Source organism: Limulus polyphemus, unplaced genomic scaffold (assembly GCF_000517525.1).
Source record: "Limulus polyphemus unplaced genomic scaffold, Limulus_polyphemus-2.1.2 Scaffold2659, whole genome shotgun sequence".
NCBI classification, from domain to species: Eukaryota; Metazoa; Arthropoda; class Merostomata; order Xiphosura; family Limulidae; genus Limulus; species Limulus polyphemus.
The window spans coordinates 141645-166030 of NW_013668269.1; the positions used below are offsets into that span (position 1 = coordinate 141645).

A 24386-nucleotide genomic window follows, 5' to 3' on the forward strand; every position below is an offset into this window, starting at 1 on the left:
GAAATAGTTGATAACTTGTAGTTGTTTTAGTAACAAAGACTTCCCATTAAGGGTTGGACCATTTGATGTCATGGGCATTGAAAAGAAAATTTAATGCAGCTATTTATATGTATTAAATGTAGCAATATTATTAAACTTTTCTCATACATGTAAGTATTCTTAAATATATTGGTCACTTAAATTATATACAAGCAGTTTATCTTTGTATTCTTGAACATCATATTTTTGCTTAGTTGTTGCAGATGATATTAACTAGCAATAAGCATAATATTTAAGACAAAAGCTAATCTTTGTATAAGTTTTTTTTAACTTCAAATGTTGCTTATCTCTCGGTAATCCACTGAAATTGATTATGCTACAACACTCACACTGTTGTTTAGTCTCGCTCATTTTATCAATTTCATAGTTTGTCCTTTATTCATTATTAGATATGGATGATGGATAAGGAGGACATTAAAAACTTTTCAAGTGTAGTCTTTGAAGCTGTTGGGACTTCTAAAAGTTTAAGAGAATGTTGAATGATAATAAAAACCAATTACGTGCTCAAATTATATTTAGTAATGTTAATTGACCTTCATGTTTAACTTGTTTTTGCATTACAAACTTTATTTATGTTCTTCAACATGTGTGAATTATTTATAAAAGAGGAGTACTACTGTTTATGATTATTAACATTAAAAAATTGGAACTTTTAGTTTAACAACATATTTTTCATCAATAATACAATTTTGTTTTAAATGAATAATTCAGTTAGTAGTGTGTGTTGAAAGCATGTTTACACCAATATCCTGAGCTTGTAGTAAATACTAGGTTAATAACTCATTCATTGACATGAGCACATGTATGTTACCCTCAAGAGCACTAGAATTCTGTACCACCAGTATACTACCATGTCAGTCATTATAATGTGATAAAGTATCTGCCTCTTGTTCACAAAAAGAGTTTGTTAACATTATAAGGCTTATTGAAAGCTTAATAAAATCCTGTTCTCTTCAGTAATAACATATTTAACTATTACTATGATGATCAACATCAATTTTTCAGTCTTTAGATGACAATATCGTAATTTGGACATCTTGTCGTAGGCTTATAGAAATTTCAAAATTACATGATATAGTTTTTACTACTGAGATATCTTGGAAGATACATGTCTTTTAAGGTATATGTATGAACTTGATGAAAACCCCAAGTCTATCAATGTGTATGCAATTAAATAAATTCAGAAGGAAGACAAGTTTATTCAAATCTAGTAGTATCATGCCTTTAATACTTTTAGAAAGTAATGAACCTGGAAAATATTGAAACTTTAAACTTTGACTTCAGGAAACCTCTGACTGTAAAGAGTCTGACACTGAAAAACTACCTCAAATATCTGAGAAGGAGGAAGTGATTGATAAGAAGTTGGAAACTGGAGATATTAGTAATGGAAAAGGTGTACCAGAGAAGCTTAACATCAAGAGTGAGAACAGTGATATTTCTAAGAGTGAAGTTGTACCTGGAGATATGGAAGTTAAAGATGCTTTCAAAACAAAAGAGTTGTACATTCTGGGATTGTGTGTTGGACTTCTCTTGCAAGTGATGGTGTATGTCATCACAATGTACAAGGTGTGTAGTGTTTCATGTACTATGCTTTTAGACCTAAACTAAGATGTTTAGAGATTGTTTTAGGTTTATTTAAGCCTGACCTGATGTGTGTACAGTGAAATTTAAATGTTTTTTCCAGTATGGTACCGTTCCTCTTCTCACACGTACATTGTTCAGTGCTGTCCTCTATATGCAAAATGTTTTTGCATGCCACAAGTCTTCAAACTCCTAGCTACCCCACGATCAACGTGGCTCACTGCATCTTAACATGTAAATCATGCAACAACCCTCCTTCCTAATGCATATGACTCCCTTTGTTTGATTCTACCTAGCCATCGCTTCTTGTTAGGCAGTTATCAAGTACAGATGTTTTTAACATTGTGTTGTTTTTCATGCCAAATTTTCTTTAAATTTAAAAAGTAGTACGTTAACATTTTCTATTATTTTTATAAAGTTTGTTCAGTGTAGCATTTTGCCAAATTAACTTAATTTCATTTAGGATTTTCCAAGTTTGTGTCACAACTTCAAATCCTATTCCTACTACTTCGAGTATCATTTTTTTTTCTTTTTATGTTTATTTTATTAGTTCAACTGTGACTTTGTAAGTTGTTTTTTTTATTTATTATTTTTCTTCTAGGGGAATGTCCCTTTTTAGGTCTAGGATCCCATCATGTGGTGAGTGTTGCCTTCCAGGTATGCTACAAATCTGCATTGTATGGCCAACAAAAAGCCATACTGGAGTACATTATCTACTTCCTAATGACTCAGTCATTCCACCTCTATTTGGTAGGTCTTGGGGGCTGATGGTGCACGATCGTGAATCTGATTGTCCTGCGGACTGTGATTATTCTGGACATTCTGCTGGTTATGGATGCACTCCTGTCTCCGTGCAGTCCTATCTAGAAGTTTATGTTGCACAGGTTACTCCTGACTACTACTGATGCTCTACCTCCATGGGGTTGGACTCTAGTAGTGAAGGATGATGTTGCAAGGGGTAGCTTGGTGAGGGTTGTTTGGAATGTCCCACCAAAGTTGTCTTTGGGTGGGACCTATTCCAACCAATCTCAATATATACCCAAGGCCAATAATTCATACTGTTCAGATGGGGTGTTCTACAAGATTGCATAAATCAGGGGTGTCTGCTTTTCAAAATAGGAAGTTTGTGGTCACCCACTGCACTATTTCCAGCATCAGCATTCCTCCAGATTCTCCACCACATTTCTTCCCCCTTTTCTTCTAGTAGAGTATGAGAGTCCTTGTCACTTTCCAGTTTCTAGCTGCTCGGGTGGTGAATCATAGAGATAACCTCCTGAATGTGATCTCTTTGATCTCTTCCATTCTGGCAGTGTAGATGGCAAAGATCCTCCAATCCTGTGCCCCACCTCTGTGAGATGGGTCCCAGAGGTTGATGTTGTGTCCCAGCTTCTGTGAGGTCCAATCTGGAGGATAGTATTGTGCATATTTCATAAATGCACTCCACCTTCGTGCAGAGGGTCCTGGGGGTTGATGTTGAAAGCCCATGTGCTCCAGTTTTGGTGTGGTTCTATTCAGGGGATGATGTTGCACACATTTCATCACCTTTGTGGGGTGTTACTGGGGATTGATATTGAACGTTCATGCACTCCAGCTTCTGGTAGTCCTATCAGGGGGTTGAGAGTAGATCTGCCATGTTGCTGCATAATAATTTGCATATTAGTATGCAGATGTCTCACGTTAACATATGTGGGGGTAAGTGGGAACAGTTCTGATGAAGTCACAATGGCGAAACATCAGCTGAAATAAAAATTGTTTCTTTTTTATTATTATCTAGATTTCTTGCCAAAATGTCTACATCTCTCCAGTATTATCAGCTAAATCAGTATTATCAGTAACATCAGCTGAAATAAAAATTGTTTCTTTTTTATTATTATCTAGATTTATTGCCAAAATGTCTACATCTCTCCAGTATTATCAGCTGAATCAGTATTATCAGTAACATCAGCTGAAATAAAAATTGTTTCTTTTTTATTATTATCTAGATTTATTGCCAAAATGTCTAAATCTCTCCAGTATGCACGACAAATTCTGAAAAAAACAAAAAAATAAGTTTATCAGTTGACCAAATCCAACTTAATGCTACCGTAGCATACTTTGTACAAAAAAATCGAAAAAAACTGTGAGAATTTCAAAACTGTACACCAGATGGAAGTTGCAAACCCAGGCCACAACAATACTGATCAGATCTTTCATACTCTTTGATGCATTGCATGTATCTCATGTTGTTGAATATGTATTTTGTTAGCAAGTTTTAAAAAATTAAATTGCAATATAAATTCAGTGCATTTCTGTATCCTTGACTAAAAAATAAATACAGGAAACTTATATATTACATTTAAAGTTGAGATTTTTCTTGAGTTCCCTAAGTTTTGAATCCACGTTATAATGAAAACTAATCTGAGATTGAGCCAGGTTAACCATGAATTACACGTGAATCACAATATGTAAGTTTTGATGATTTTCATCAAAGACTGGTAAATAAGATACATATTTGCATTTCTTAATTTTTTTTAACAGCTGTGAAACCAATCCAGAGTTCATGTCTAATTTTCTGTGTGTGCTTTTCTTATCTCATATTTATTGGTGAAAAAGATTTTTTAAGAATGCTGTTAAATTTCTGAAAAATATAAAAAGTAATGATCCTCCATCATCTAATGTAAATTGTTTCCTAGATCATTTGAGAACTGATAAACTGTTGGTATTTTTTTCATTATATGCACATAATGTAATTATGCATAAAAATAACCATTAAACAGGGTGTAAACATATCATAACTCAGTGTTTAATACCATTGAATGGCGTAAAAGAATTTAAATAGTTAAATACATTTTATCATTTACTTTAAAAAGTAATTGTTTTTTGTTTTTCTTATCTTTTTAGGCATTTGGACAGACATTTATCAAAGATGACGTCTTTCTAGCAACCATTGCTGGTTTTTCTGGTGTTGCTAATGCTATTGGAAAAACCTTCTGGGGTTTCGTATTTGATAAGAGTAGTTATCGGGTAAGATTCAAATATTTAGTTAATAACTTTTACATGCATAAACTAAAATGTTCCAATTTACCTGATATATTTCTTCTCAAGTGTTTTGTTAGTGAATGGTACTAGAGCATTTCTTTCTTATGTAAATACTTTTATCTAACTACTAACTCATTCTTCAGTAAGATAAAGTTACTAAAAGATCTCCAAATATGTTCCCAAGATGTATGACAAAAGTTTCTCTACCAATTTGCTTAGTAGTTCTTTTGTTAAGACGTTATCAGCAGTGAAGAGCAAATTCACATTTACCTATATTTGATTGAATTTGACAATGGAGCCTACTAGGTTTTTTTGTAAAAGCAAAATACATTGATTCATGTCAGACCATTAATTGGGTGATCATAGTTCTTTCTCTTTTTGTTCCTAGGTTATCATGGGTATTATCACATTTCTGTTTGGTAGCCTGGTTGCCAGTTTTCCAGCAACTCAGTTTGGGTATAAGCCCATGTGGGCTACATGGGTGATCAGTATTTTCTTTGTCAGCTCGGGTATTTGGGCTGTTGTACCTGCTGCCACAGCACAAGTTTTTGGGACCAAACATGGTGGTACAATTTATGGTCTCGCTTTTGGGATTCCAGTAAGTTTGTTTAGATAGTCTTTAAATGCTTATCGTTAAATGTTTTAATGAACAACCATATCAAATTTTAAACTTTTCACCAAATTGGATTTTACTAGTCATGAGCCACTAGAAGCAAGTTAAAATGCCAAAAGTTAGTCTACGTATTTCTACGTATTTTGTGTGTTTTGCTTATTAAATAAAGGAATAAAAGTATAAAATAATTAAATACATTTTGCTTAAATTTTTAACATTATGTAACCAGCAGACAAAGTGGTTAATGTTGACGATAATTTTAAATATTTATTCAGGAAACGTTTGACAAATAAATATTAGTCAGTGCACAGGTTTATTTTATTACTAAGTATTAACAGTAATCTATTATATTTAGACACTCATTCTGAAAGTATAAAGAAAACTATTTAATATGATTAATATGTGATTTAATTCTATGTATGTGGGTGATAAAGGAACATTTTTTTAAATGTAAAAATAAGCATTGTTTTGTGGTACTTTTTGAATAAAATTGATATTTAGAAATGTATTTTTATTTATTGATATTATTTTATTAATTGGGAGATTCCCTTGATCACATAACATCAGAAGATAATTAACAAAGAAAAACTCTCTATGGTAACAAATAGATTCATTTAAATTTATTTTAGTGTCATTGTCTTCCATATTGTATTTAGCTTTTTCGTTGAGTAATTGTTTTTTACATGGGAGATTCCATTTGAACAAGTAACATCAGATGATAATTGACAAGGAAGTTCTTCAGAAGACTTATCTACATAGATTTGCTGTTACATCAGTGTCAGTGTCTTGCTTGGAGAGATCAGAAGTGTAACATTTCTGAAAGCAGGTTATGAAATGTTTGAATTTCTAGTATAAATGATTTTTTTCCTTGTGTGATAGCATGGCAATTCACACATGAATGACTGGACACTGATCACACTGAACCTTTACCTAAACAGATAGTAGTTTATCAGGCTTTAGTGAGCACAAGAACAATAAATGCAAAATTCATAGCAGAGTTACTGGTAGAAGTTAGTTTTTATAGGTAGTTTCTTCTATCTCACTACTTAGTTAGCTCTCTGTTAGTAACTCAGAATTGCTTGAACTTGCCAGAATTTTGAAATGGTCTTACCTCATATCCCACAAAGCTATCTCAATCCTTGTTTGCCCTCTAAGTATTGCTTAAAAAAATTTTGGAATCAGTGCACCAGTCTTTATACGCCATGAGTTTTGTACCATTTCAGAACATGTACTTATCATGTGACTACTCTCCATCAATATTATTACACTATCTATACTGACACAGCTAGCTCCCTCTGCTATTCCTGTTCAATCCTCACTTTCTCAATTGACACAGCATTGTTTAGACGTGTGTTTTTCCCATATATGAAAATGTGCTTCTTTGCCATTTCAATTGTTTTCAACAGTTTTCTTTTGCTGTGTTTGCATTCACTTGTTTCAACAGTTTTTTATTACCTAATTACAATAAATTGTTGTATAAATTTGTGATGAATATATGTACCAACTTCACAGGAATTGAATTTGACTTTATCTGCTGAGGAGATACAGGCCATAATTCGTAGGGAATTCGTTATATCTTTGGCTGGTGATTTATTTCTTCTTTTCATGTGACAATGTTTCTGAGAAAGAATATAATCAATGAGTAGATACTTTGGACTCTATTTTTCCTGCACCTTCCATCTGTTTCTGTGCCACCATGTCATTCTCTTTGGTGAATCGTTCTTCTTCCCAGGAGATCTGTGGTACGTTTTTCAACATGTACACTTCACAACTGGTTGATATACCCTTGGTAGGCACACTTTAGATGCCCTTTGTGTGGCTTTGCACTTATTTACACATGGGAGAATTACGTATTTCATGTTATCAGTGCACGGACTTTGGTAAGTTAGATATTTATATGTCATTTACCATCTAAGTTACTTTAGATTAAATGTAAGTTAGATGTTGATTATTACTTTATATTTCTAGTCAATTTAACTGTTTTGTATGTTTGTCAATATTATATACTTTGTAGACTCGGCAAATTTCATGGTTTTGTTAGTTCATTATTAATAAGTACCTTACCTAGGTGTGTTTAGATTGGGTATCAGCTACATGTCATTACAACTGGTAACATCTAATTCGTTGTCCTATTTGATTAATTTTTTTTCGTCATTGTTGAATAAGTCTTCTCATCCCAATTTTCATCAGTGTAGGACTTAATTAAGTGTCCTTTGTCATCTAGGTTAATATAGTGGAATTGTTGGTTAGATATTGGTTATTACTATGTTTTCATCTGTTTGCATGTTCATTATTATTACTGACTTTGTGAACTAGGTAGATTTAGATGGTTTGTCCATTTCATATTTATATGTATTTTTTAACTAGGTATGTTTAGATAGCTTGTACCTTACATATCATTACTACTATTAACATATATTTCATTGTTCTATTTTAATAATTATTATTTTTTTTGACTTGACTTGACATCATTGATGTGTTCTCTTCTTTCACGTTTGTAGGGCTGAGCTTGGCTTTGGCTCCTTTACTTATGTTCATAATCCTAGAAACCTTATTTTCTCCTTGTAGTCTGCAATTCAGTGTTCTTCCCCACAGTGCCAACTTCGTTCATATTTAATTTTTGCTCTGAGTTGAGTTTTCCCTTTCCAGTTCAGGGCCCTCCCTTTTGGACTAATCTCGGCTCTTTAAGTGTTTTGTCGGGGAATACAAACTCTTGCCCGACTTTTTTGCACCTTTCGTTCTAGGGATCACTGCTCTCACTTGCTTCCCAGAGACCACATGCACACGCCTCTGTTCCTACAGGGTGCAGAATGGGTGAGATTCCTGATAACAGGGGTGTAACTCCATTCTTACACTCTCTCAATATCCCATTGGGGGGGGGGGGTCTTTTTTTAAACCTCAGTCGGGAACTGCTCTCTCCTCTTCGTCTTCATGTTGGAAGCGAGCAGTTCACATGCCCTCACCTTTTCTTATGGCTCGAGATGTACGATCTCTTTGGCGATATGGGCTTCTTTGAATGCTTTCATTCCCATGGGTCAGGCTCATATAAGTTCCCTTTGTTGGACACCCCTTGACCTATGGAACTTCTCCTCGGATCCCTGGTTTGGTGGTTAGACAGAGTCCAGACCATGGTGGGAGTGCTGCTTACTGCACCTCATCCAGATAGACATCTCTTCACATATTCATCTTTAAAGTGTTGGGGTTCTTACCTCTACTCCCAGGTGATTTCCTGTTTCTGGTTGCTCATGGAGTCTTTTTCTCCATATCATGTTTATTGAGCCTTTGGTAGTTCATTGAGCTTTGTCCCACTTCCTTCCTCTCCTACAGGAGATGATGGTCATGGTACATTCCGATATACAGTGGTCACTTGTATCACTGACCCAGGGGGTGCCAATTCTGTGTTTTCAGATCCTGGATCTCCTCTCTGGGCCCACAGTCATCACATTGTGGTCTTTGCCTGGCTTCCTGAATCTGTTGAAGGTTCAATTATCTTCTCTAAACAAGATTTTCCTGAAGGAGTGGCCCCTAGTTACACAGAGGTCACCACTCTGTCTTCACACATGGCCTTCATCAGATTCATTGTCTCCATGTGTTGTTGCATATTTCCTTTCCCAATCCATTAGATCTTCTTCCATTTACCACTGATGATAGTATACCTTCTGATTTTGGTTTCTTTGCTATGGGTTATTTCTTTCCCACCCTTCTGTTCCTCATCTTTCCCTATTCTTCACCCATTTGTTTGACAGAAGCTTGTCCACTTCGTCCATGTCTAGCTACTGGGCAGCCTTGTTGACCTCCTTCTGCTTCTCCAGTTTTCATATGGTTTTGTCTTCCCTTTACCTTACCTTCTTTTTCTATTCCTTTGGAGTGCTTATTGGGTTCCCAGTGTTGTTATTTATGCCTTTTCTATTTATGCCTCTATTTAGGCCTTGTCTTTCTGTTACATAACTATTTTTACTAGTCTTTCTGTTCCATCTACCTTCTCTCCCTTAGGACCTATTTTCTTCTCCTCCTTGTTTGTGGTCATCTTCATTAAGATATTTATGCCTTTAATGTTACCTGCATCCATTATCATTTCTCCTATGTCATTCTCTATCCCAACCAGTCCTTCTTCCCTAGGACCTATGCTTCCATTTTAGGTGGTTTTGCTTTCCCACCCATTTCCCCACCTTCCTTTTCCCACCTGTCCTCCTGTTCCATTCTTGTTCAATTTCCTTGTCCAGTTCATTCCTTAAGGAGATATGTGATACATACTGCTTCCATTTGTGGTTCACACTTCCAACCTTTTATTCCCTGGAACCCTTCCGTTTCCTATGCTCTGTCCCCTGTCATACCTATTGGTTGGGTTTGTTTACTCATTAGGCTGGCATATTTGGATTTATCCATGGAAGGTCACCATATCCACAACATTTTTCTCATCAGATTTGTCACATCACTATATCCTTGGCTGCACCACAGAATGTGGACTACTCCCAATACCTTTGTCGCTCATTATCTGTATGACCTGGTTGTATCTTCCTCTAGTGGATATCGTCCACCTCCCTTGGGGATTATACAAATGTCAGTTCACCTTTGACTGGGGTACATCTGATCACTTTCCTTCTTTTATATTTTCATTTTTCCTAATCGTAACATCTACTTTACAGATCCAACTTTGTAGCAGATGTTGCCTGGTTAGGCATGCTTTGCCTCAAACCTGTACTAGTTTAGAGTAACTATATAATGCTCAATGTAGATATGGGGTGTTTATTTAAGACCACTGGCCTCATGGACTTCATGAATAATGAAGGGGTTTCTGCCCATCCCTGCTGACCCTTTTATTACATAAATTGGGGTCAGTCTGTTTTTCAAACTAGGGAATTGCAGATACCCATTGCACAGTCTCCGGTGTATCATTTCTTCAGAGTCCCCATTGCATTTACCTCCCTTTTTACTTCTAGTGGAGCACAGGAGTCCTTACTACTCCAAATTTCTAGTCACTGGAGTGGTGGAGGCTTCCTCCTGAGTGAGTTTCAATATTTACAATACTTATGTTTATTCACTCAGTGAGAAGAGGGTGAAGCTGTTTAAACTACTTATAGAGAAAGCAACTTTTTGCTTGGGTGTATCACTAGACAAAATAATTAAATTAATTTATAGTATGTTTCCTCTGGACCACACAAGGCAAACTAACTTAATCTATTCATGATGTGTTTCCCCTGGATATTTTTTGCCTGAGTGGACTACACTAGCTAATATAACTTCATCAATTCATAACAACAAACATTGCACCATCCCTGCTTGCATTTCCCCTGGATGTTCTTGGCCAGGTGGACCGCACTAGCCACTATACCTTCTTCACTTGTTAATATGAAAAATGCCTATTTGAGTTTCCCCTGGATGTTTTTACCCAGGTGGACCATACTAGACAAAATAACTTCATCTTCTTTCACCTGTGTTTCCCCTGGATGTTTTTGCACAGGTGAACCACACTAGTCGATATCACTTTATCAATTGATAAAAACAAATAACCCTTTTGGAGTTTTCCCTGGATGTTTTTGCCCAGATGGATCTCACTAAACAAAATACCTTAATCAGTGGATAACAACAAACACCCTACTTGCATTTCCCTTGGATGTTTTATTCCTGGGTGGAATATACTTCACAGAATAACCTAATCAATTGATATCATCATAAATAGACCACATGGTCCTCATGCCCTAACAAGTTTTTGTTGTTCCTTTTTTTTCTCTCTCTTTCCCAACCTACTAATGCCAAGGACAAGCTATGGATCATAGTCTGTCAGTTTGAGGCTGGGTAGGTACCAAGCTCATTCTGTTATATCTTGCTACAGCTTGCACCTATCTATCATCCACATCTGTGGTTCACTGCAAGCATTTCTGGTTAGGTTTTTAACACAGGTACAGTATCAGGCACAATCCTATGACAAACAAAAAATAGTTGTTCTGAAGAACATACAGCAATACCACCACTTTTCTGGTGCCATATAAATTATTACGACATTTAATTATGTCAGTATTTTCAAAACTGCCCATTTTGTGTTACTTTCCTATTTCCTTGGTGAAGAACATGCCTGTTCCAGAAGTAGTGCTGTACCCCACAGGTGTGATTAATTTTCATCTTATAGCACACTCATTCATTCTGGGTGGTCACTTTCTCGTTGGTTAGATATATGTGTGCCTAAACCAGCCATTCCACTTTTGCAATGTGGGATTCTAGCTTTGTGTGAGAGTAGGTAACATTTTCTTATACTGAGAATGTATTTTTGATAAGTACTTACCTTCACTTGCACACTTCCCACCCTTTCTCACCACAGCTGGTGTTTTTAAGTTAATACCTGTTAATTCTCAAAAGTGAGGATTGAGTGAGAATAGCAGAAGGAGCTAGCTGCAGCAGTATAGATAACACAATGTTATTGGTGGAGAGTAGTCACATAATATGTACATATTCTGAAATAGCACAAACATGATTGGTTATAAAGACTGGTGTGTTGATTGCAAAAACGTTTTTTACCAATACTTAGAGGGCAAATAAGGATCAAGATAGCTTTGTGTGATAGGAGGTAAGTACCTAAAGGAAATACATTTTCAGTGTAAGAAAATGTTAACATATATTAATTTCCTCTATTTTTCCCTTTCAAATACATTATGCTCTAAAGTTTTCTTCAGTATCTTCACTATGTATCATTTTCTAAAGAGTACTACAGTTGAGAGGGAATAAGGTTTAAATACACACAATACTCCCAGTAAGTACCTGCATGATTAAAATGTTGAAACTTTTGTATATCAGTAGAGGATAAATATCAAGAAATCAACTGTACCAACTCTAAGAGTTTTATAGAAAGAAAATATTTCTGTGGTTTTTGTCCATGCTTTCTGGATTAAAAAAAAAAAGAAAAAGAAATTTAATGTATTTTCCTAAACTATTTTGTAATATCCTTTTACCAGTAATGTTGTAAGTGAATGTTGTGATTGGCAACAAATTAAACAAAAGTGTTATTACTTTAGCTAGAAAAGACAGAAAAACTGACCAAAGTATAGAAAAAGAATTATAACACAAGAAGAATTATTCAAATATAACATATTTATGTCTTTCATCCATCTATCCCGTTGCTTTTTGATATCAAAATCTTTGACTCTTATCAGAAAATGGCAAAAACATTTTATTTATTAATAGCTCAAAAAAAAAAAATTTCTTCAAAACTTATTTAATTACATAGATGTTTGATTTTTATATGTAGTACCCTTTCATATTGAGGGCTAAAAATGCATGGATATGTTGATGTTAATAATGCATAGTGTATTGAGTGAGGTTTGAAGGAGTGTGGATAAAAGCACATATTTTGGCTGTAAATGAATATTTTGTAATTTTTTCATCAAAAACTGATATTAACATTTTTTCTTTATTAATTTAGTCACTTACTTTTAATTTCACAAAACCACAAAGAAATCAACAACATTAAAGTATAGCTATGTTTTAACTTGGATAAGAGTTAAATTTATGGGAAAAGTATTTTGTAAATATTTCACAATATAAAACTAAATTACTCTTAAGAAACTAATGTTCTATGACTCGATTACTACTGTTGTATGACTCTCAGTTACTACTGAAAACACAAAATGGAAAACTTATACCACGTAAAATGGCCGATGAAAAATACATGTTTTAATCACTGGAGGAAGGGTATCTCAGTCTGAAATGTGAATATTAAAACATCTATTTCACATTAGCCATTTTTTGTGGTGTAAGTTTATCCCATTTTGTGTTTTCGATTTTTAAACCAAAGCAGTTTTTAGCTGATTTTTTTCTGTTACTGCTGATGTACAACTGTCAGTTACTACTGTTGTACAACTGTCAGTTACTACTGTTTTACAACTGTTATATGACTCTTAGTTTCTACTGTTGTATAACTCACATCTCTGTCTAAAATGTATGAAAACTAAAAGGGTTATCAAATTCTTGTAGTTTTAAAATTATCACAAATATATTTGTAGGTAGGAAAAATCTTTGCTGTGATGAGGCAGTAAGATATTTATATTTGAAGGTAGAACATTCATCAGTTAAATAATTCTGTCGCTGAATAGTCAATTTTAACTGCACTAATTGAAATATATTTTTAATATTGTTTTATGTTTGACTTACATGTTTTTCATTTAGTAAGAAAATAACAAAATAATGAGTAAAACAAAAGAATTACTTGATTTTCCTTATAAAATGACATTGTAAATGACCATCTATTGATGGACAACACTAAGTGAGGTACATTCATTTGAAATTTATAAATAAGAAATGTGACAAACATCTAAATAAATGCAAGTAAAAAAATCACAAATGGTTAAAATGAGTTGTTGTTCATATATAGTAATATTGTGCTCCACATTAACTGAAATTTTGTGTTTCAAAATATTAAGTTTTTCAGTTAGACATTTTAAGGTGCTGGTTAATAATTTCTTTATGGTGTTATGTAACATTATATTTTTATTATTGTGAATGGTGTTTCCAGATTGATTTAATTATATTGTTTTGGTTAAGTGAAGATAATTTTGTGGCTAGAACAGTGAGATGTTTATTAATACAAAATATAAAAGCACCTCCTAAGTACCATTTCTATTAAAATGGGAATGAGAGCCATACCCATCAGTTTGTATACACATTATGTGATCAGGTGTACACAAAGCTTCTTGATACTACCGGAAATATTTGGGTGAAATTGGAGCTCTTGTAATGCTGAATAACTTATTAAAGATGCCAAAATTTTAAAATTCCATATACTAAATAGTTTTAAAGCAAGTTAATCTTAATGTATTTTCAGGCAGTTTGCAATGTGTTTGGAGCTATGACAGCTCAGAAATTACAGGAAAATTTTGGCTGGTATGGAACATTTAGCTACATTTCCATTTTGTGCTTTCTTGGTAGGTACCATTTTAAGTTCCATCATATTTTGCTGTGATTGAATCTGCTTAGTTTTCTTTATTCATAAATATTTTATATCACATTGAAATTTATATCACATAAAGATTAACTGTCTGCTATTCTAAAACAAGAACCTGCTGCAATATGTCTCCAGACTTCTTGTTATCTTTGTATGTATTATTAAATTGTTTTTACTGTCATACAAAAAAAAACTGAACAGAGGAGTCATAGAAACAATTTTAGTATAGAATGCTGTTTTTATGCATGGGTCCCTCGGTAGGACAGCATTTAGACTTCAGATTTACAACTAACGTTAAAATCGGAGGTTTGATTCCCCTCAGTAGACACAGCAGATAGCCCAGTGTGGCTATGCTGTAAAAAAAAAAAGGCATTTGTGCATGATTTGATATGAAAATAGATTTTTTTTTGTAAATTTACTTATATACGTTTATCCAGACATTGAACGATAGAAATTGCATGAAATATTTTACTTAAATCTTTATTGTGTTTCTTACATCAATTTTGCCTCCACTTGGGAGGAATAACACTTATCAGGGTCTTGCATAGTAACTTAACAGTGCCAAATGGATACATCAGATTCTGAACATGGATTGGTTAGTCTTGCTTCAGTTGTTTATTTGATCCTGAAAGAAGCCAAACTTGTTATTTGTGTTCTTATGTTTATATATTAGCTCAGGTATCTGGAAAATATGTAGGAACAACAGGTACATATGAAATGGACTATTAAGAAAAAAAAGAAAAACTTTTCTTATATTTGTAATGAACATTTTTAAGGTGTATTTTTATACACGGATGAAATGCAGGTAAACTTAGATTCTGTTCATGATAAAACCTCTGTCTTAGTCACCAAAAGTTATTCTTGATCTTTAGAATTAGTAGAAATTTTTATAAACAAAGTTTTTATATCATTTTATCTATTTCTGAAATTAGATTTATATGAATTAACAAAGATATTTAGTGCTTGTAAGATTGAAAACTGTTGAGACTGATCTGTTTGTCACACAAAATCTCATTTGAAATTAACATACGAACTATATAATTGTTATTTATATCTGAAAACAGAACTGAATTCTTAGTTATATGTAGACAGGAACATAGAAAGAATAGACATAGAATCTGCTTGTCAGACGATAAAGTATATGACATTATATAATGGGTTGACAATTTAGCTGCTGATACCAAGGAGCATTCTCTTTTCATAATGTATGTAGGAGTGAATGATGTTGTAAATTGTAAATAAGAAGAGCTTCCTAAGAAATGTAAAGATGTGCTTTGGAAGTTTAAGGATAGAAATACATTTGTGGACCTTTCAGGAGTGCTCTGTCAGGCTAGGTGCAGTGATGAATTACTTAGCAGCATTTGAAGCTTAAATGAAGGATTATCAGGGATATGTTTAGAGCAACAGTTGGTCAGATTGGACCTATGGGAAAATGTTCGGGTAAAAGTGAATTATATGTTATAGATGGGCTACACTTAAGCAAGCTAGGTAGTAGCATGTTTGGGAAAGCTTTAAAGCTATTTATTAAAGAGGGTTTAAACTAAACTTGTACAGTGGTAAGGAAGCTTTGGAATAAACAAATTGATAGGATAACTAGTTCAATGAGGAGTTTGGAAAAAGAATATAGAGCATTTAGTTTGATAAAGATAGGTCTGTGAGAGTTAAAGATAACCATAATTGATCCAAGAATGAGTTTAGTGGCTATCAGTGGTGTAGCTGAGTTTCAGCAGTGCCTGAACAATATATGATAAATTCTTGACCTATAATGGAACTGAAGCATAAAAAATTACTTTGTTGCAGTAGGATTGGTGTGAAATGTGAATAAGGGGGAATAAATATTTAATGAACTGAAAGAAACTAGCATTACTACATAATCAAATATATAACTTAGTTCAAAATATTAAATGCACCCCATGAATAGAATGGGTAATCTGGTTAGCTGTTTGTAAAATACTGCTCCCTGAATAGAATGGGTAACCTGGTTAGCTGTTTGTAAACTACTACTCCATGAGTAGAATGGATAACCTGGTTAGTTCTTTGTAAAATACTGCCCCATGAATAGAATGGATAACCTATTTAGTTTTTTGTGAATTACTGCCCCATGAATGGAATGGATAACCTATTTAGTTTTTTGTAAAATACTGCCCCATGAATAGAATGGATAACCTATTTAGTTCTTTGTAAAATACTGCTCCATGAATAGAATGGATAACCTATTTAGTTTTTTGTAAAATATTGCCCCATGAATAGAATGGGTAACCTGGTTAGCTGCTCGTAAAATGCTGCTGTTTTGAGGTAATTGCATACAATGTAATTATTATACATTTCTTTAGCCACAAGCTCCGCAGATTCTGCATACATGCAAAGGAGAACCAGACCAAAGTACTGCATTCAATGTAACCATGCCCTAATGGTGTCCAGGCAACTATAAAGGCTTGTCTATGCCATTAGTTGCTATTATACTAGTATTAGGAACCAAATGGGAGAGTTCGGGGTTCTAGATGAAATAGAAGACTATTATATAATGAGAATTACTGAAAGTTAGTTAGATTTGGAGAACAATAACAATAGGAGTAATTCATGTGTTCGTTTGAGCAATTTTATTCTAATAAGTTAGATTTTTAGTTGAAAGTAAGCAATGAACCAACTGCTGCATAAGTGGATGTCCCGCGTTATGTTTAATGTGTTCTTTTATATTTCATTTTAGCATTTTTATCAACGTTTCTGTTTCCATGGAATCCGGAAGAGAAACGAGTAGCTTACCTTGAAAAAAAGAAACGGTAGGTGGATCTTTGTATATGATCTTCTTGTAATACTGGCTTAAAAGATGAAAATAAAGACATAAGGGTTAATATTGATTATCTTACAACATCTCGTAAAATGCAGATGTAACATTCTTCTAAATAAGATCTTAAGTTGTAACAAATAAAGAAGACATTTGTGATAGAGCAGCTACTTCTGTTCAAGATAATAAATAATATGATTATCTTATGTTTTTATTTCAATTTGCTTTAATTTTTATGTTATAAATATATATATAAATAATGTTTATTAGTAACTCGGAATAAACACAAAATGTTGGAGCGTGTAGGAGGAGGATTGGTTCTTGGGTACATATAATTATAAATTAGTGGTTATCGAGCTTTTAATGTTATTTTTAATACATTTTGACAGTTTTGCTATCCTATTTTTCAGGGTATCCAACGAAGTTCCTCTACAAAATGTAGCATAAACTTGACAAAATATATATTTCTGTCTAACGTTATGTCCTGAGTGATATGTGATGACCAAATTGAGTGACTGATCCATTGTGGCAGAGAAAAACTGAGTTTTGCTCCATTAATATAAGAAATTGGCTATATTTGTTGTTTTCACAAAGAACTTGGTATTAAGTACTTGTATAATAGTTATATTTTATCAGTTTTTAGTAATTGTCGTTAGGTAACATAACTTATGAACAACATAAACTTGTAGGTTTATTACACCACAATTAGAACAATCTTATTACTGATTTAGGCGTTAGTGTTGATAAGTTTTTTTCACCAATACATATCATACTTATATTACAACTTAGTTAGTTGTATCTAATTAAAATATCGCCAACGCTCAGATTTGCAGAGTACTTGAACCATCTGTGTGGAAACTTGGATAGTTTTTATATTCTATGAACAGTTAAAATGTTTATTAGATTAAGTGTTCTCAGTTGTTAAAAAGTTCTACGTTCTGTTAATGTTAAGTATAGAAATGTATTCTTATTTACGTTTCAAGGAAAAATTTTTGTTGTTAAATTTTATTTTTGACAGGAAATTACAAAAGTTGGATTTCAAAAATGATTTAGAACGCAATAACAACAATGCTCATTCGGTTACAGTGAAAAGTTTGTATAAAGCTGTAATAGTTGCAGTTTTAATCATGGATACTTAACGGTGAACTTGCAACGCCAGTCCGGGGTTCAATTCCCCGTGGTGGATGGAGTGCAGATTGCCAATTGTATAACTTTGTGCAAAAAAAAAAAACAACAGAGAATGGCAACATCTTTTCGGGATATCCTTTAAAAATCTCGTAGCTTTCTGAGCGTCATATTACATACAAATGATTTATTTATCACGTGAAAGTTTAAAAATAACTACTTACAAAATATCTTTGAAATTATGAGATAAAAATTTATTTCTTTAAAAATAAAAATTGGATAATTGTCGTCATTGATACACATTAAAATTAGAAGAAAAAAAAATTCGTTATGGAAACTCGTATAAAATGGGACATAAATGCGAGAGCATTTTATCATGTTTAAAAATGTGGCACTTCTATGAAATCAAATCGTATTTTTCTATAACATTTTTATACAATTATATCAGTTTTAACCATGTTAAAATATAATTTGTTTTTAATTTATAAAAAATTTAAAAAATACAATTTCATGATAATTATCTATATAGAGGGCACCAGATAGTTATTTTGTCGTCACTAGAATTGATATAACCAACTGTTTAAAGTTAAAAATTCTATTTAGAATGAACAAAGTTTAAAGTTAAAAATTCTATTTACAATGAACAAAGTTTAAAGTTTAAAATTCAATTTACAATGAACAACGATTTATTATACACAGTTTTAAAAATGAGACTGTTTCCAGTCCCAAAAAATTCAATAAAATACTAAATAAAGGCAAAAGAAAAATCCCGATAAGACTGGAAACTGACTCGTACGCTCGTCATGTTATGTTTCGACGTGTTTAATGCGTCGTATTCAGTTGACTATAAGACTGTTTCCGGTTTCATCTGTGTGTTTTTTTTCTCTTTTATCCTGCGCAGTAAGTCGTTTAATATTTTAGAGTGGAAACAGTCTCATTTTTAGAATTTTGTACAATAAACAGTTGTTCATTGTAAATTGAATTTTTAACTTTGAGCATTTACACAAGCGCCAATGAATTTTAACCAATTGTCTACTTTCTCTTGTAGTAAATGTCCAAAATATTATTAGTTAAAACATAAAGGAAAGGCAGTTGGGAAGACGATTAAGACAGCGTATTATGGTATACACTTTCATATTGTTTCATGAGCATTTTAGTCAGTGTAGAGATGATACAAATTTCACTTCGATGTGAGAAGGCCTCAGGTATTGAAGTCGAAACTTCATTCCCTTCCATAAACAGGCAAGGGGGGAGAGGGCTATTAAAGCCAAAACTTGACACTTATATTGTTTTATGCTTCATTGAAAGTGATGTCTTAATGACCAACAGATGGCACTAGTAAACTGCCAGAAGCAACTTGTTTTACATATATGTTACACATACACGTTTTTTTTTCAGAGTATTTATTTTGTTATTATTTAGCTTCAAAAACAGTTTTTTAAGGACAAAAATTATGGTGTGTCGTTAAAAGTGTATGTAGAGAATTTATATTACGATAATAATTATCATACTTTTCAATAATGTCGAATTTACTGATTTTATAACCGCATATTGTTAAATTATAAACAAACGTATTTAATGAAAGATTGCTTTAAAATTCCTTAAATGTCAAACAGAATTGACATTGAATTTTAAGTTTTCAACATGTTCCATTATTTCGTTTCTCGTGAAAAATTCTTACATTGTTTTCAACCTTTATTTCTGATGTTTATGAAATAAGAGTTGATTACTTTGATTCATTATATTCACTGATACAATATTGTTATTCATATAACTTGTGTTGTCTTTTCTGTGATTCAGTACACTTAAATTAATGGCGCCACTGATTTCACTGATTAATTCAGTCTTTATATTCCGCCTATCTCGGATCGCCACATTAATGCCTGAATGTGCATCCAGTGCGAAAACACATCAAACTGGCATAAATAGGCGCAATGGATTGTAGGCGAAGTCGCGGAAATTCTCATATTTTCATATCGTGTTGTTAAGACTATGAAAGTATCTTTATAGATTTGATAGCAATTATCTGTTTATCTTTGAAAATAAACCTGTATTTTCTTTGTATGAACTAAATAGTTTCAATAACATCCATTTTTGTAAACAATAATACCGGATATTATAATTGCACAAAATCTATGGTTTTCATTGGTCACCTGTTACAGAGGGCAGTCGACGCGTTTTATTTCATTAGGCATATTTAAAACCTTGGCAATCGATCGTAGTGAAATAGAGGGCGCTGAGTTATTAGAGTTAATATCAGTCACAAGCGTTATTTGAGTTTGGTACGCATACATAACTTATTTTATTGAGGATCATTCAGTGAGGACTCCTTTCGTTGAGAATTGATAAGAGTCGTGAAATATTTAGAATACTTACTGTTTTTTAATCGTCAGTTGTTTCAACGTCCTGTGCAATTTATAAAAAGTAATAAAGATAATTGGTTAATGATACTTGGGAGTACGAAAATTTCATTGAATATGTATTACTTCCGTTAAGGAAATTTGTAACGAGCGAGGTTTCAGAACTTATTTGTTGTTTGTTTGTTTTGAATTTCGCGCAAAGCTACACGAGGGCTATCTGCGCTAGCCGTCCCTAATTTAGCAGTGTAAGACTAGAGGGAAGGCAGCTAGTCATCACCACCCACCGCCAACTCTTGGGCTACTCTTTTACCACCGAATAGTGGGATTGACCGTCACATTATAACGCCCCCACGGCTGAAAGGGCGAGCATGTTTAGCGGGACGGGGATTCGAACCCACGACCCTCAGATTGCGAGTCGAGCGCCCTAACCACTTGGCCATGCCGGGCCGAACTTATTTGTAAGCACCGTATAAACACTGTATGATGTAGTAAGTTTGTTGTTGTTTTTTTATTATTATTAAACTTAGCTGAAGTTTGTTTTTGTTATGGATACAAGTATGAAACCCTATTTAGAGATGTCCGTTTTTTTTACGATTTGCAACATTTCTTTCTGCTGTTGTTAAGACCGACTTGACATAATTTGTATTTTGATTATTGATTATTTTTAAACATTTACAAATCAACGTGTATATTTGTTACGTAAATGATTCAAATGAAAATCTAAATTTGGGCTTAGTGTTGCTTAGTGGTTAACGTTTCAACCAATGAATTCTTAGGTCCCTGGTTGGCGTCCCATTGCCGAAATATCACCTACCCCCTCATTGTGAGAGCTGTGGATGTGTTACAAACGTGACGGTTAAATCTTAATATTCCATTAGAGTAGTCCAAAAGTTGGCAAAGCTGGTGTTTCTCGCTGTTTTCTTTCTAGTCTGTCAGTTCAAAATTATGAACGACTAGCGTATAGCCTTGTGTAGATATGCTCGAGAATCCGAAACAAACAAATTTATTGCCAGTTAAATATAGGGTAGTTCAAAAGTCATCTATGTTACACTGAAATCTCCTCTGTGTATGCGATAAGTGTGTATGTCATGTTTATGTACTGTGCACAAATATTTGTATAGCAACCTGAAAGAGATGAAATTTAAAACCTGTATACAATTTTAGGCCACATTGTAGTTTCACTGCAAATTTTTATGTACGATTAAATAAATATGAGATATTATACCTCATGATATTGTAACTGTTACGGACATAGGCACTACTGTCCGTTTTGTTTGGTTTTGTTAATAGATTTTACATTAGTGACAACATCTTCACCTTGAATAAAAATTCGCCTAATAATTATCGAAAAAGTTTGGACTAACTTGAATTGGTATTCTTAACATCAGTAAAATCTGTCTTGATTAAACCCGCGAGAGAAGAATATCAGTAGAACATTTGGGGGGGGGGGTATAAAAACGCTATCAATCGACATATGTGGATGTACTCATTGTCGATAAGTTTCGCAAGGTAGATGTTGATGTAACGGCAATTCAATATTACTTGTTATTAAAACTTCAAATGATTTTGATTTTAGTGAATGGCTGATGAAAATAAAAATTCATATGAGAAAAACTCGAGCGTAATTTTATATTCTACTTAACAATAGCTATATTTGATGTGAACATTATAAATGTGTTGTTAAGGCACGAGCGGGACCTGACATGGTCTGGTGGTTAGAGCTCTCGACTCGCTCTTTCAGCCGTGAGGGCCTTATAATGTGACGGTTAATCCCACTTTTCATTGTTAAAGAATAGCCTAAGAATTACGGTGGGTGGTTTTGACTACCTGCCTTACGTCTAGCATTATTTCTAAATTAGGGACGCTAGAGAATAGCTCTCGGGCAGCTTTGGGCGAAATTCAACAAAAATAAACAAGTCACAAGCGTCAACTTACTGCAAATGTTGGCAGTTGATCTAAAAAAACAAATTTCGAAACATTTTCAAAAATGCCTCAGGTTAACAATATTTTTCATAGCCTTGCGCTTACCCTTTTAAGACGTACAATTAATTATTAAATGAATACTGATTTCGTAAGAAATTCGCTAAGGCGAGAGAATAGATGAAGATGTAACGTTTAAACATTTTACAATTGATAACGTTTTGTTATTTTAAAAGTAAGTTTCTAATGCCCAAATATACACAGATACGAGGTCAATAATGTATGTGAAATATATAGTTTAAACTGGTCTAATGAACCTTTCATCTTTTCTAGCTTGAAGTTATGTTCATCACTTACAAATATTGACCATAATTGGCTGAAGTTACATAGAGATTAAGATAGTTTAACCAAATATAAAAGATAGTAGAATTTGAACTGCGATGCTAAGTAACGTCTTCCTTCTCACTCACTAAATCGATTTTGAAATGAAGACCAAACTACTAATATTAACGTAAGGGGTCGTTTTTAATAACTTTCACCGTCTGACAAACGATTTGCGTTACGAAACAATTTTCGAGTTTATAAAAGCAGGTGATCAACATGTCATGTAAACGTATCACCACGTTATTTTACACGAGACAGCAGCGAGTATCATAATATTAGATATAGTTTTATTGCATGTTTTCCGAACTGAGGAATCCATTACAAATATTTTTTAAGAATAATTTTTAATTACTGAAGTTCAAATTTAGTCCCTAAGTGTTACAGCCCGTCGCGTTTCCGTATTATAACCGATTTGAATGTAGTGTTAGGATATAAAACAGTACAGAGACGAAACTTCTATTAAGTTACGATGTCTTAACGACCGTTTTAAAGCTACTGCCGTCTGTGGATAATTGTTAAATTTGATATTTTAAAACGTCAAAACTCGGGATCCATCTACCGCTGTGGATCACAGCACAGATAGCCCACTGTATAGATTTTGTGCTTAACAACAACAACAAAAACTCTCGTAATACCATGGTAGCGTATATATAATGCTATATACATATATATATGTATAATTATATATTTCAAGATTTAGTATTTATTCCATGATGTTTTATTGTAGCTATGCAAGAAAAGGATTTGATTTCTTATACTTTAGTTATGTACTTTTGTGAAACTTGTCGAAAGTTATTGTAAGATAAATAATATGCTTTGAAATATAAGTTGATGTACCTTTTGTAATAATTCATACATAGACATATATATATATATAATAGACATATACAGCAATCTGTCTGCCGTGTGTGATCAATAAAGCATGGTTAAAATGAAATATTGTGTACGAGCTGTTATTTCTCTATAACTAACAATTTTTGTAAGAATAACGTACATTCACGAATATTGTAATATGTACACGCAATTATTTTATAATTGAGATTTTTGTTAAACTTTAAAATAGAAATGTACAAATCAATGCAACATTATGATGTTATTAGGACTATGATATATATATATCTAATTGGAGACCACAATTCGATGCGTCATGTTTTCCACAGGACACCAGAAGGTGCTTTATTCTATTTTAATCTATTTGTTGAGTAATGGCCTTGGAGCAAGAATATTGTGCTCTCCTTAGCCCAATTTTACTATTGTTACGTAAGTAAGATAATACACTAAGTTATAAATAAATAACATAATGCTTATCCTATTGTTTCACGTAATGTTTAGGGGGATGTATGTTTTTTTGGTATACAAAATTTGAAGACAGATTTTATATGCGGAAACATCTGTTAGCTGAGTTCTTGCATGGATCTTAAAATATAACGTTGATAAACGGAAACATCGGCACATGTAGATACACTATGTATATCTTGAAAGTCGAGTTGTTCAAAACTTGAAAATAGCGTTGATAACTGGACCAATTATTGTTTGAGATGTTGCAAAGGAAATATCTGCTAAGTTTTTTGCCAGACACTAATCATAGTAGAACTGTCTGGAAAATGATCTATAGGAAATAGTACAGCT

The 24386-nt window shown here is 33.3% G+C and overlaps 1 protein-coding gene across 3 annotated transcripts in view; it reads left to right on the top strand.

Moving 5' to 3' along the window:
* Positions 1–18334, top strand: part of LOC106467555 (monocarboxylate transporter 9-like) — a 100405-nt gene extending 82071 nt beyond the window's left edge. For all 3 annotated transcript variants that reach the window (XM_022395756.1, XM_013927915.2, XM_022395757.1), the window contains 6 exons: positions 1324–1605; positions 4501–4623; positions 5027–5236; positions 14064–14163; positions 16891–16963; positions 17379–18334. In XM_022395756.1, the coding sequence (XP_022251464.1) occupies positions 1324–1605; positions 4501–4623; positions 5027–5236; positions 14064–14163; positions 16891–16963; positions 17379–17415 (825 nt within the window). In that variant the 3' untranslated portion in view covers positions 17416–18334. The remainder of the gene's footprint in view (positions 1–1323; positions 1606–4500; positions 4624–5026; positions 5237–14063; positions 14164–16890; positions 16964–17378) is intronic.
* The last annotated feature ends 6052 nt before the right edge of the window (positions 18335–24386 follow it).